Source organism: Schistocerca cancellata, chromosome 9 (genome assembly GCF_023864275.1).
Source record: "Schistocerca cancellata isolate TAMUIC-IGC-003103 chromosome 9, iqSchCanc2.1, whole genome shotgun sequence".
Lineage (NCBI taxonomy): Eukaryota > Metazoa > Arthropoda > Insecta > Orthoptera > Acrididae > Schistocerca > Schistocerca cancellata.
The window spans coordinates 364,636,941-364,650,241 of NC_064634.1; the positions used below are offsets into that span (position 1 = coordinate 364,636,941).

General features: G+C 40.7%; 1 protein-coding gene across 1 annotated transcript in view; it reads right to left on the minus strand.

The window, feature by feature from the left end:
• Positions 1-13,301, minus strand: part of LOC126101157 (clathrin heavy chain) — a 161,207-nt gene that overhangs the window by 66,491 nt on the left and 81,415 nt on the right. The window contains exon 2 of the mRNA XM_049911850.1: positions 2,760-2,985. Coding sequence (XP_049767807.1) covers positions 2,760-2,985 — 226 coding nt within the window. The remainder of the gene's footprint in view (positions 1-2,759; positions 2,986-13,301) is intronic.

Sequence of the window (13,301 nt, forward strand, 5' to 3'; positions counted from 1 at the left end):
ATTTAACATTAGCATGTCAACTACATGGAAGAATTGTTTCTTTGGTCAGCAGATAGTCGAACACACAAATAATATGAGAACATCTGGTCCTGCCTATCAGTCCCAGACATACAACTATTATATTTGATAATTGGCAGTGGTTTCGAGAGTACTTGCTGGTGTGCATTCACCACACTTTCCATTGTATTAGTATATTTTGTGGAAATATAAGCTAACTCATCTATCCTTCCAATTTTCCTATCATTACACCGTCAAACTATTGTGCAGTAGTGTGTCCTTTCCCCAGTTTTGGACATACGTCTTTAGGGTATTTCTACTATTTGCCTTTAGTGTCCTGGTGCGATGTGTTTTGCATTCAACATGGTTTTAGCTAAAGCAAAGCTGTTTTAAAAATTGTCCATGTAATTTTACGGCCAACATGTAGCTTCTCTTCCAACAAATGTAATATCTTTTCAGCATGCCTTTTCCCCCGTATAAATACACATCCCTGTATACGCAGCCCATTTATTTACAATACTGTCTGGATTCTTTTGCATGTCCAATCTGATGCCAAATTTATTCCTTTTGTTCTTTATATATTGTCTAAATGACAATTGTCCCCTCCAAATAATCACCGATTGATCTAACGATAAATCGCTACCTAGATAACACACCTGCCAGATTCTGCCATTAAAATAATTCAATGTATGGCAGACCTTGTATAGTGTATCATCTTTTATTTCTCCATTTTCGAACAATGGGTCTGTTCCAGTAGTCTTGTAATCTGGCATATTTGACATTACTCATATGTAATGAAATACCCAGGAAGACAAGTATTTCTCCTATAATTACAGGTTTCATAATTACAGGCTTCCAATTAATAATCTTAGAGCCCTCTCCAATTTTTGCTCACAAATACATTATATACATTACAGTTTGTTTCACCGACTATGAGCTGTAGTAAGTCATCTGTAACCAGTACCCTGAAGAAACCCACAGGCATATTGCCAGCAGGATTTATCTGCAAACATTCTGCTTTTGTAAATAGATGATACTGCATCCATATGGTTCTCCATGCCAAGTCACACCTGGTTTGCTTACTTCTGTGAGTGCAGGTTCTTTATTGTCTGATTACCTCATCATCATCCGTATCATCCAATTCCAAACTATTGCAAAACGTATTCGACAGTTCTGCTTCCACACTCATCACTATGGTATGTTTCTGCATTCTCCAAATTCTAGCTCCTCTGGTTCATCCCCTCTGAACTCAACATCACTATCTTCTAACACATTCAGTAACCCATCGTCAGTATACTGTTCACTCTTTCTAACCTTTTTCAGGTTAGAAGGCACCAGGGTCTTGATTCGTCGCCATTGCAAACAATGCACAACACAGATGACGAAAACACACAACTGCAGAAGGAAAATGTTGTGATATTTTGTTGGTTGCTTGTACTGACGTGAGTGCACAGCCAAACTAACTAAACTGAGTACTCAGCTAGCGAACGCACTGCTTATAAGTGTTACCTACACTGGCGTGTCTACCACCGAAACACTTAAGCTTCAGCTGCAGTGAACGTGTTAATTAAGAATGAACCTAATTACGAATGAACCTAATTACGAATGAACCTAATTACGAATGAACCATTTCATGTTTTACCCTGGGTCTTTACTTTGCCAAATTTTCCTTCCATTTATTCAATGAGAAAGTGTTTCACTGCACGGAAAGTATTCCAATCAGTCCAAAGACATATCAAGTATTGGGGGAAGTATTTTGCTTCCAGGGATATGGCTGCTCCCTCATCCCACAGCAAAGACAGGGAACGAAACTATGGGGTCGTGTATCTCTACATTATTATAATCTTCCCCATCTGAAAACACTGCTTGGGGTCTTGTTGGCAACAGTGGAAGAAAGTTTCATTCACTCCATGTGCAAATCTTCCACCACAGTACCACTTATTTCGTGAGGACTCTCCCAACAGGCACCACAGCAAAGCTTACCTGGCCAGTAAACCATTGCCCAGTGTCACCATGCCCTACTCATTACAGGTGCACACACACTTTGGTATGCATGGGGTGTTCCCAGCTCAGGTACGAACAACACGATTCCTGCATGGTCAAGGGCTACCACTAAACAGGTACTTGACTTGTGTATTTAGCACTTACAATTCGCTGCAACATTATTTCGCACTTCCAACTATCTCTGAGGCATTTTATTTTGTAGTGTTAAGCATCATCTGGTTTGTGATTTTGGTATATATGGGCAAATATTTTCTCAAAATACGAAGTATAGTTAATTAGTAAGGTGAGTCAGCTGAAGTCTCTCAACTGTGTTCATTAAAAAAAATTAAATATTTCCACGACTTGACACCTTATTTTGTGAGAATAGAAAGTGTGGTCTATTGAAACAAAAATTCTGTAAAGTAAACAAAATTATTCTGACATGAAACAGTCCTTCAAATAATTAAATGTGGAAATATTGGAGGGGACTTTGGTCAAATTTTCAAAGTTTGGAATGGGATAAGTAATGACTAATGACTAAATTCAGTGCCATCCCTTATTTAAGGTTTTATTCAATAATTTCAAGCTCATTCTCCAATGTTATGAAGCATAACAGAATGATTACTGGCTGCCATTGTTAACCAACTTAACCAGGAGGATTAAGTTTTTGTAGTACAGATAAGGATCAAGCAATGATTTTTCATGCACTAAGATATCAATTCTTCTACACAACTGTTCTGAAATATACAATAGTCTAAATAAATTTAAAAGAATCTTACCTTCAACACCAGCCTTTCCTTTAAGAGCTATAACTTTGCTTGCTGGATTCATTATAGCTGAGTCAGCAGATATGGGTCGTCTAATAGGGTTCGATGGATCTGCCATGTCTATTATAACTACCTGTGCTGTGTCACCAACCTTCTCCCTCACACATATGAATTTGTCCGATTCCATCGTGAGCGTGTTGAAGCTCACGCTTGCTTGGTTGATGCCCACACTGGTGAGCTGTGAAAGAAATTTCATATTATATTACATGAAATGAGGTATGATATTTTAAATAAATATTTTTAACTGCTTTCCATTAATTAGTATCTTTTAAGTGAATTTACACTTAACAGAATTAACTTTACTGTTTCAATAAATGTATTTAAATTGTTATACTATGAATCATATTTCACCACTAATGAACATTTAACATTGTCCTGTAACCACATTCATATTAAAGCCATTAAGAATGTAGTGTGAAGTAAGTTTGTATTTTCTGTTAAAACTGACAGAAAATTTCCTACATTTTACAAGTAGGAAACAAAATTCCACTTAAGGTTGTTCAATCCGATTAATCTTCACCTACATGCACATTTTTACAACTGATTTCACGGGAAATTAAATGTTAAGTCCCTATACAAGAACGGAAGTATGATGAATGAACCACTTGCTTGCATCTTACATTACACATCCATATGTTAAGTAATGTGATCCTCCAGCTCTCAACACTTGCCCTTGATTTAGTACACCCCCCCTGATTTTAGTACACATAAATTGACAAGTTTCACAGGTGTGACATTTCATGATGAACTGAATACATTCAATGAAATCAGACACTTAAAATTTAGGCATGGTTGTATTTAGTGGGTATAAAGAATGGAGTCCTACTGGGTGCTGTTAACAGTGCAATCTCACGATGCACAACACTGAAATCACTGACGAGTTGTCATTAGAACTACAGAAACATTTAGCTGAAATTTTAGGGCAGTGTAATAGTGGGCAGTACTTAGGCAACAGCAATTGTCAGTTAAAAACCACAGCACCTTAAATTCTTTACTATGAATGTTTCACATGCATTTAAATCTTTTAGCTTTGCAGAATTTGTGCTGATCAGTATGAAGTTTTATGCATTATTATTTTGTCTTTAATATTATTGTATTTTGTGTACAGTTACAGCTAAGAACTGTAAATTTTTTATCTTTCCACAAACATTCTGGAAGATACAATGTTGACTGGCAGGGGAGCATATTTTCCAGCTCCATACTGATTCTTTCTAATGGCATAGCACTAGTTTAAGTCCGATCCTGAGAAATTACTGTCTTCTAGTTTGTATATTTTATGATTGACTGGCTAACCATGTGGCATGAACACTTTATATTGTTGAATCCTCTAACTTAATGCTCACTTTCTCTGACCTTGAGCCTTGTTTACTTAGTAGTATTCCAGTCTTAAGCTGATAAGCCATAAATACAACTTTCCTGTTTTCTGTGAATATCAACCGAGAATGAAATTTGTGTTTACAGCTTTTGGTTGAAGATATATGCAAGGCTTAAAATGTCTTACGTTAATAATATCGGCAAGAAAAAATAAAACCATGTTTTCACAGCACAGCATTTTCTTTCTCATCATCTTAACAAAAGCCAGTACATTATGGTTAAAAAGTACATGTATCCTCTGTCAGAACGTGTTATTCAGAGAATCCTGTAGACATGTGAAGTAAATGTTGGTAACTTCGTTGTTTAACATTATTACCACGAATGTCAAATTATATTGAGTGTAAGTTTCCTCTCACCCATCACTAGATTGTTGAGTGAAGACATTTAAGACACTCTTTGGAAAATGCAGAAGAAAATTAATTATTTGTACTGCAATTATGTGCAAAAAGTTCTTATGATCTGTATTGACTGTGAGGCTTTGGTTCAATTGCCCAACCTAGTATGTCCATACAAGACAGCTCTGTCACATTTAGTAACAGTCTTTGGCACTGCCATACCTTGGATCTGAGGGTAAGGGTAGTGGCTATCATCGAGGCAATTTATTTCATAGTAAATCGCAAAATAGTTTTGAAGTTTCATGACAAATGGCTTTGGGTGCAGTTTTACTTCTCAGTATCCACTCAAACTTAAGTGGAATTGTAATGTCTTGTGCTGGTGTGGGACGTGTTCGGTTTACTAAGTTATTTTTTTCTAGAGGAGGTGGCAGCTTCTGATCCCTTGACCCCTGCTGGCTGTGCCAATGTTACTGGGAGATACATTTTGTTAATACAATAACGAACTTTTAGGTATGTGTGAAGGTGATAGAGAAATGGTAGACATCACGCCAGTGAGTGTGGTCTGGTGATCTTTCGTAATGCGGTGGTCCGTTTTAATATACTCGCTAGCTCATTCAGTGTAACGGTTGACGCGTTTGAACATTAATCGCAGAACAGTAATTGGGGAGAGCCTGTTTAGCGCGAATGGTCGCCCTGCCCGCTGACGTCAGCGCGCCCGCCTCGTAGGTGGCAGTCGATGCCTCCGTGACGTCACAAGGCGCGTGGCAGCAGTCCGCTCCCACCAGGTGATTCACCACGTGCGAAGAACTCTTCTCACCGAGGTGCGGCGGGACTATCCAGAAGCACGCGCCCTTACTTCGCTGGTTATGGGTACTGTTGTGTCGCTCGAGGGCTAGTTTTCTTTTTTTTAAATCTATGTAATTCATCATGGCGGCAACGCTGATCAGGAAGGTTCATAACTATTTTTCATACTCCGCTCACAGGGTAGGACGACCTGCTTCGACTTTTTTGTAAATCAGATGTTCTGTTTAAAGTGACAATAGTTACTAAATTATAAATTTAACCCGAGCACACAATGGGCTGTTTCCTCTATTTCCGATTTTCTATTTATACGTTGACTATTACTCTAAAATTAATCACGAATAGCCACTGTTTTGTAAAGTTTTCTTTCCACTGTGCAATAAATTCATTCGGTTTCGTATGCATTTAATGTGCGTTACATAGCGAACCAGTTTCGCGACGTCAACTCAGCGCCACTTTCGACCGATGAGAGTGAACGGCATGTTGTAAAGCAGAGTACGTATCAGTAAGCCAAATTCGGGTAGCATGTCGCGTCACCTTTTCGTACCTGCCTCTAAGTTTATTGCTGAATGGTACCAACGTGTTTTTCCAGATCCTTTGTCTTCTCACACAGATGTCCTCCATTCTCCATTGAGCTAATGTTTGACCCCATTCCCCGCCCCTCGGCACCACGCCGGTGCAGCTGATACACTTTCATGCAAAAGTTTTCCTCTTCAAGGTTTCTCTTAATCATCACACACATTTTATACGATAGCTTTGCCGTTAAAATTACGAGATTTAATCCTTAGAAATAAGGTTGTATGCCAGATGAACGCAAACTGAAGTCAGGAAACGCGATATGTTATACATCGACTTATACTGCCATGTGTAACACTGCATGAACGGTTAATTTCGATAAAGTAGCACCTTGATAGCGTACTATGAATACCCCTGCGTTCTGGTAAAAACTAGAGTCTTGACAGGGCACTTCGTCATCTACAATGATGAGTATAGTGAATTTTGTGGTATAGAGATGACTTATCTGAAGCACTTTAAACAACGAGTCCTAGTGAAAGCTGAGCAACCGAAGGGAGAGACCAATCTACTTTTATGCACTCCATTACGGCACTGATCGCGTTTCCCACCGTCCTGACCGAAGACAAATTCCGCAACTTTATGCGAGTTCTGCACCGCAAGTTTCTCCTGTACTTCGTAAGGATTTAATTTTCAGACAAAATAAAACCATAACCAGTTAAATCTACTATGTTTAAATCTACGTAATTCATCATGGCGGCAACGCTGATCAGGAAGGTTCATAACTGTTTTTCATACTCCGCTCACGGGGTAGGACGACCTGCTTCGACTGTTTTTTGTAAATCAGATATTCTCTTTGAAGTGACAATAGTTACTAAATTATAAATTTAACCCGAGCACACAATGGGCTGTTTCCTGTATTTCCGATATTCTATTTATACGTTGAACATCTGATGGTCATATTATTAGCGATACGAAGTGTACAACAACGTAACAGAATTTGACACGGCGGTCAGTGCTCCATTGGATGTTTAGTCTGTAATTCCAAGAAATTCTTCGTTAATTTACCGTTAGACAGCCGTGTCTACATTTGAACAGAGATAGGCAACAGTAAAATTGCATGCGGGACATTTACGGTGCGCGCGTGGGACTGCGGTGCTCACGAGTGGCAGAACCGGCTAGCCCAGAGCGGCGGCTGGTTGGCAGGCCTGGAACGAGGTCACAATCGATAGCAGCGTCAGCGGGACGCCCGCCCCCGCGAACAAGAGGCGAGTACGCCAGCGTGACCCCGCACTATGGTGCGAGCATACCTCAACATCGGCGGCATTTTACGCCCTACACAACCTTAAAAGGGCAGTACTGCCACTAAGCTGTTGAGCTCTTGCAGCTCAGGCCGAAAGACAACACAGTACTTTTACTGACAGGAACCCCTTGGACGGGTTGATAACCCACGACTAATTTAGACATTTCTAAACTGAACAAATTTAGCTTTACGGATACACTTGTCGGTGACTAATCCATTGATTTATTATATGTTTGATTTTTCACTGTATACCACTTACTGCAAGAACTAAATTTTCCCGTTCTAGAGCATAATTTAGATTTTTCTATTTTGGAAATTTAGGTAAGTGGACATCATCTTTCTAACAAACTGTTCGGCTACAACCATTTTTATTTCCATACAACCTGTTTGTTCATTTTACATTAAAATGATGTTAACACAGAGGGCATATGGAGTGTAAAACCTTCAATTCATGATGAGCGAATGTTTGGTGTGAAGACAGTATCGAAGCCACACTAACAGGAATAAATGCTTTTCTCCAGAATTTTATTTCTGCCTTTATTTCTGTAGAGGCCTCTAAACGATACATTTGATGACTCATTTCTGGAAGAAACTGACCCAGTCTAATAAAAAAAATTGTGTACGAATCTTCAATGAAAAGAGTAAACGAAGGCCATTCTTAGTCTTACAATATTCAATTGCCTGCAACAACAAAATTAATACCGGGATACCTATACCAGAAATGAGAAAAAAATTGAAAATCTCTTCTACACCTAACATTCACACCTAACATTCGTCTACGCTTTCCCATTTCCAAATCAGTACCACAATCTACTGGTCTACACAAACCTCCCAGCTGGATATAATTTCATTTTGTCAGAGAAAAATTACCGTCATTTACAATTCTGTACAATAATTTTACTATTCTCTTGTCCTCTTACCAACCCAGTTGTTGAATTCATACGCAACATGAAAATTCGACTTCAGTATTTTCACAGCATGACAATCTATAGTTCATACCATTTGATTCTTTTTAGCGTTTTATTTCCACCGAGATTTCACATTACTTGAGTATCTACGAATTTAATTTCATTTCCGAAGTGAGATATCTATGTACTACAGTCATTTGCAATATCTTGCACGCTGCGGGTTTTTGTAAGATTTCCTCCAAATTTTGCACAACAAAGAGTAAAGAACAGTTTTCAGATACCCTACATCCGTGAAATTACCTCATCTTCAATGTAGCGTCTGCGTCGACTTTTTATTGGCGTTTGAGGGCCCCCCTTCGAGACATGGCGTGGTTATGCCTTTCTAAACGTACAGGGTGATGCACGAAGAACCGGGTCCGAGTACAGACTGCTCTCCAATTATGCACTAATTTTTGTCTGCCACGAGCAGATACAACAAATGAGCATGTAATAATTAGAAATAAACTAATGCAAATATCTATATTTACTGAATTGATATTGTCTTTTACATTAGAGCTGAAAATAACTTTCCTTCAAATGCACTTTTGCCCGCGACCTATCATGGCAATACATACTTTTGCAACTCTAACGTAGAAATTCCAACAATTTTAATTACGAATATTTTCCTTGTCTTCAAACGCTATTCAGTTATTTACGCACTGTTTTCCCTTTAGACAAAGAATCAAGTGGTTTAGTTCGGCGAAAGCCATGACCACAATCCTTTGCCTCCAGTACTTTCTTCTGTTTAGTTCATTTTTCATGAATTCGCGAAATTGACTCGCGTGAAGTGCGTCGTGTCGCCACAGCGTACATACGTTCATGGTGGTAAACTGTGCGCGAGAAGTTCCTCAGATTATGGTGTGAAAAGTTATTAACCAAATTCAGACAGGAATTGTACAACGAAGCCGCAGCAGGGATTCGTTAATGAAACTAGTTGTCATCCGCACTTTAAATTCCATTGGGATGATGGTGATTGGTTTGAGGGGCGCTCAACTGCGCGGTTATTAGCGCCCGTACAAATTCCCAACCTTTGCTCAGTCCAATCTCGCCACTTTCATGAATGATGAAATGATGATGGCAGCACAAACACACAGTAATCTCGAGGCAGATGAAAAATCCATGACCCCGCTGGGAATTAACCCGGGACCCCGTGTTCGGGAAGACAGAACGCGACCGCGAGACCACGAGCTGCAGGCAATTCCTTTTGGGAGCTCTAGGTCGAAACAAAGATATGTGACAGCAGTCTTAGATTTCCCTGAGAGCTGTTAGGCACAAAAACATCAGTCCTTTCCCGTACTTCCTTTTAACTCTCCTCTGCCTCGTTACAAGCATACTAGCAGGCATGCAGCGTCGGAGCTTACCGATAGCTATTACACACTTTAACACTGGATTTGGTTAGTTGGTATGGGGTAACGGACCAAACAGCAAAGTCATCAGTCTCTTAGGATTATGGAAGGATGGAAAGGATGTCGGCCGTAACCCCTCGGAGGAACCATCCCGGCATTTGCCTAAAGCCATTTAGGGAACTCACGGAAAATCTACACGAGGATGGCCTGTGCGGGTTTGAACCGTCGTCATCCCGAATGACAGTGAAGTGTGTTAACCACTGCACCACCTCGCTCGGCAACACTGGATTTCGGTTTGATTTTACCTAAAAACATATGAAACTATATATACATTTACATACATACTCCGCAAGCCATTGCACAACACATTGCAGAAGGTAATTTTTAACAGTATTAGGCCCTGCCGCTGTGTTTGGACCTAGAGAAACGACTGCCTACGTAGGGGCCTCAATTTCATTCCTATTACTCCAATGCGAGATATAATGTGGAGGTACAATGTTTGAACATTGTTTCTCTTACGGGTTCTCGAAATTTAAAAGGGTTTCGAAATAATGACCCACTCCAACTATTGCCCCAAACGTTTTCAGTACTTCTGCTATACTTTGCGTGCAACAGGGACCTTAGTCCAGCAATACATACTTGCTGCGTTATCAGTTTTTCACCAGGACTCCGATAGGAATGAGAAATAATTATCTTCTTTTATCCGCTTTCCGAGAGTGCTTAAAGGGTCCTTTCATCGAATTCACATTCTCTACTACTTTATTTGATGTGCTGATTTCATTTCATCACTTCGAACGTTGCGAGACATTGTACTAATGACAAAATGATACTGTGTAGTATGTTCCGTGTACCTGCTCCTGCTCAAGTCGGTAACGACGCTAGCTTCCGTCAATCCGTTTAACAAAACATCTTTCTGCTGTATAATAAACCGTGAAGATACTTCTTACTACAGTATCAGCAGTCTAATTCCATCATAGTTTATTGGCGAAAAATCAAAGACATGGGATTTTGGTATGGGTCGCTCTTCGATTAACTACCTACCTACCTTATTCAACTTACATTGAACAGAGATTGAATGCCTCCAGTTTCCAAATCTCTCAGCTAAGGTTGTGAAATAACAAGCGACGCAGGCAGGCGAGGTGTTAGAAGCAGTATACTAATGAACGACCCGTGGGTTAATCAGTGGCCTATTTTGATCATCACCGTGATAACTTCATTGAAACGACACTTTCGTGCAATCGGGGTCTCTTCGGAATCTATATGTTACTGTCCGCCACTAGCTGGATGGCTCGCAAGCAGTCCTCTTTACGAGGCTCGTCGGCATGCAAGGTCTTCCTCGAGTACGGCTTCTGCCCAGACAGGAATCCCGCGCAGCGTTAAACTATTCGCATAGCAGGTCGTTCTAGTAGGCTAATCTAGCATGCAGATGTATGACTCAGCTCTTTGTCAGAAACATACCTTCCACAAGAAGGCAGTTCTTTAAAGTAGCGAATATTTATAATAGTTTTAAACAAATCGTTTTGAAAACTGCTGTTCTTGTTTAAATAACCGTCATACAGCTGCCACTTATCAGCAATATTGCCCTGGACCCCATTTATCGCGGGCACCTAAATACTGATACAGCAATTAAAATTCCATGTGGAGAACGGTACTTCGTAAATACGACATAGTAGTGCGACACTTGCGTTCTTCGTCATTCCTTGAACTGCAGACGAGCATTATCACAGCTTTGGGGAAAAAAACTGGCAAAGTGGGAAAGAAAGAGCGGCAATCTGCCGTAGGTTTGAGAAACTAGCCCGTAAGTCATTTACGAAAGAAACAACGCTTATGGGTGTGGCTGGTTTGCAGGCCGGAGAGCAGACAAGGGCACCCTCGAGTCAACTGCGGCAACAGCATTTAACGGATGATCGGCGCCAATCCCTGTACAAGGCTGTACAGTAACAGAACAAACAATTCCTTCTAGCCGGGTGGAAAGGAGACCCGAAATGGTTAGAGCGAAAAGGCTACAACCTTAATCAAGACTAGTAAGACCTATAGTAGTGAAGGTCAGGTGATAACAGGTTGGTTCCTCTGGACGCGCGCAGTAAAGCGTCCTCCGGGCCTCAGAGTGCAACGGAAGGCGTCCCTTCTACAATCCTCCCACTCATTCCGTTACAGTCAAAGCGCTACAAATGGGAACAGAAGCCTCCTAGGAAGTATATTCAACTGTTTCTTCATCAATTATCATCAAAGTCTTACTTTCATAGGAGTTTCTAATAAAATAAAACCAGGTTATGCAAGAGAGAGTACTGACCCAAACTAAAATTAAGACACCAATACACGGATAACCAGGGCACCTGGAGATGGGGTTTGGGCTCCCAACCACCCATCTATCCATCCCCGGCGCCAGAAGCAGTTTAAAACTTAAGAACAAAAACCACTATCATGCTGGAAAGTATGGACCAGTTACACTGTCCTTATGTCGTCCGCTAACAGATACAAAGAATCAGGACGACCATACTTTGCGTGGAGAGCCAGAAGCCACGGCCATTTCACCGGGGTGTGAGCTACTAATGCTCCGCAACAGCTTGGGAGAGGATAAAACAATGGATTCATCTTGCTTGACCGATGAGGACGCAACGTTAGACTACTTCTGGGAAGAACGGAGGAGAAAATGAATGCTGCCGCGGTCTCCTTGACAGAGCGGAGTTCATGAAAGGGGGCAGTAGTTCTCCAGATGTTCCGTGAGTGAGGAGAGTTCTCAGCTGCCATCTCAAATCCGCGTCTGGGATCGTCAAAGCGAATTTTGGGCGAGTAATCTATTATCCAGCCAGATGGCCGGCAGTTCATTCCCGGAGACCCAAATGACTTGTCCCCTGACGAAGACAAAGCAGGTAGCATGATCAAGGTCCGATAAAAGATCGTGAACAGTAGATTTCACAGTAGATATCACGAGTAACACCTATCAGGAACCTGGAAACTGCAGTCACGGGAGGTCTATTTAGTAGAGAACAGGCCTCAATGGCTTTCAGCTCCACTGTGAAAACTGAACATTTTCGAGAACGAGTGCTGTTTCTGATCGCCGAGACATGTAAAATATCCTGATCTACCCATGGTTTTAGAGTCGTATGTACAAATGACGGTAACAGTCTTACATCGAAAGAACCAAGAATCCGCCGCCTCTCAGGATAATTAGTACACTTCTGTAGCTGAGCTTTCTAAAAAAAAATTACCTACAAAGAATAGCTAAAAGGGGCTGATTTGTGTGATTCTGGCTGTGACCTATTTCGTGTCTGTGGGAAAGGGGTTGGATTTGTAGATGTGATATCTTGATGCTATGGTTGGCAGCGTTTTGTAAAGTCGTGTAACCTTGTTTTACTCACTTGGTGAATTTATGACTATTCCGAAATAGCTGGCACTTTTAGATGGGCTGTACTGAGAGTCATTTCCCATACATCCACTGTATTTCCGAAGGTGCGTGTGAATGTGTGAGATGGAACAGGAATTATGTTTCAGTCTAGAACAATACGGTAATCTGCCGTACTCCATTGATTGACTTGTGTTGAAATATGTTAAATGATCTACTTCCGTTAAGGAGGGCGCCAATGTAAGCCTCTGAGCCTCTTCAGATGTTGGGAGAGCTGAAGATGGGGTGATATTAGACACTATCAAGCTACGTAAACGTATTCCAGGCATTGATAGTGGAGAAAAGTAATAGACACCGTTGAACACACACTGAGTGCGTGTACTACTTGACAGCTCCAGCTGTTTAAGGTTTTTATATTATACATAATTTAACAACTGTAAATAAATACGCTCACTAAACAGTAATTCCGATCTGTATGTTTAAGTTTGTGGAATACCCTTGTAGCTGCTTCTTGTGACAGTGCCGTAGA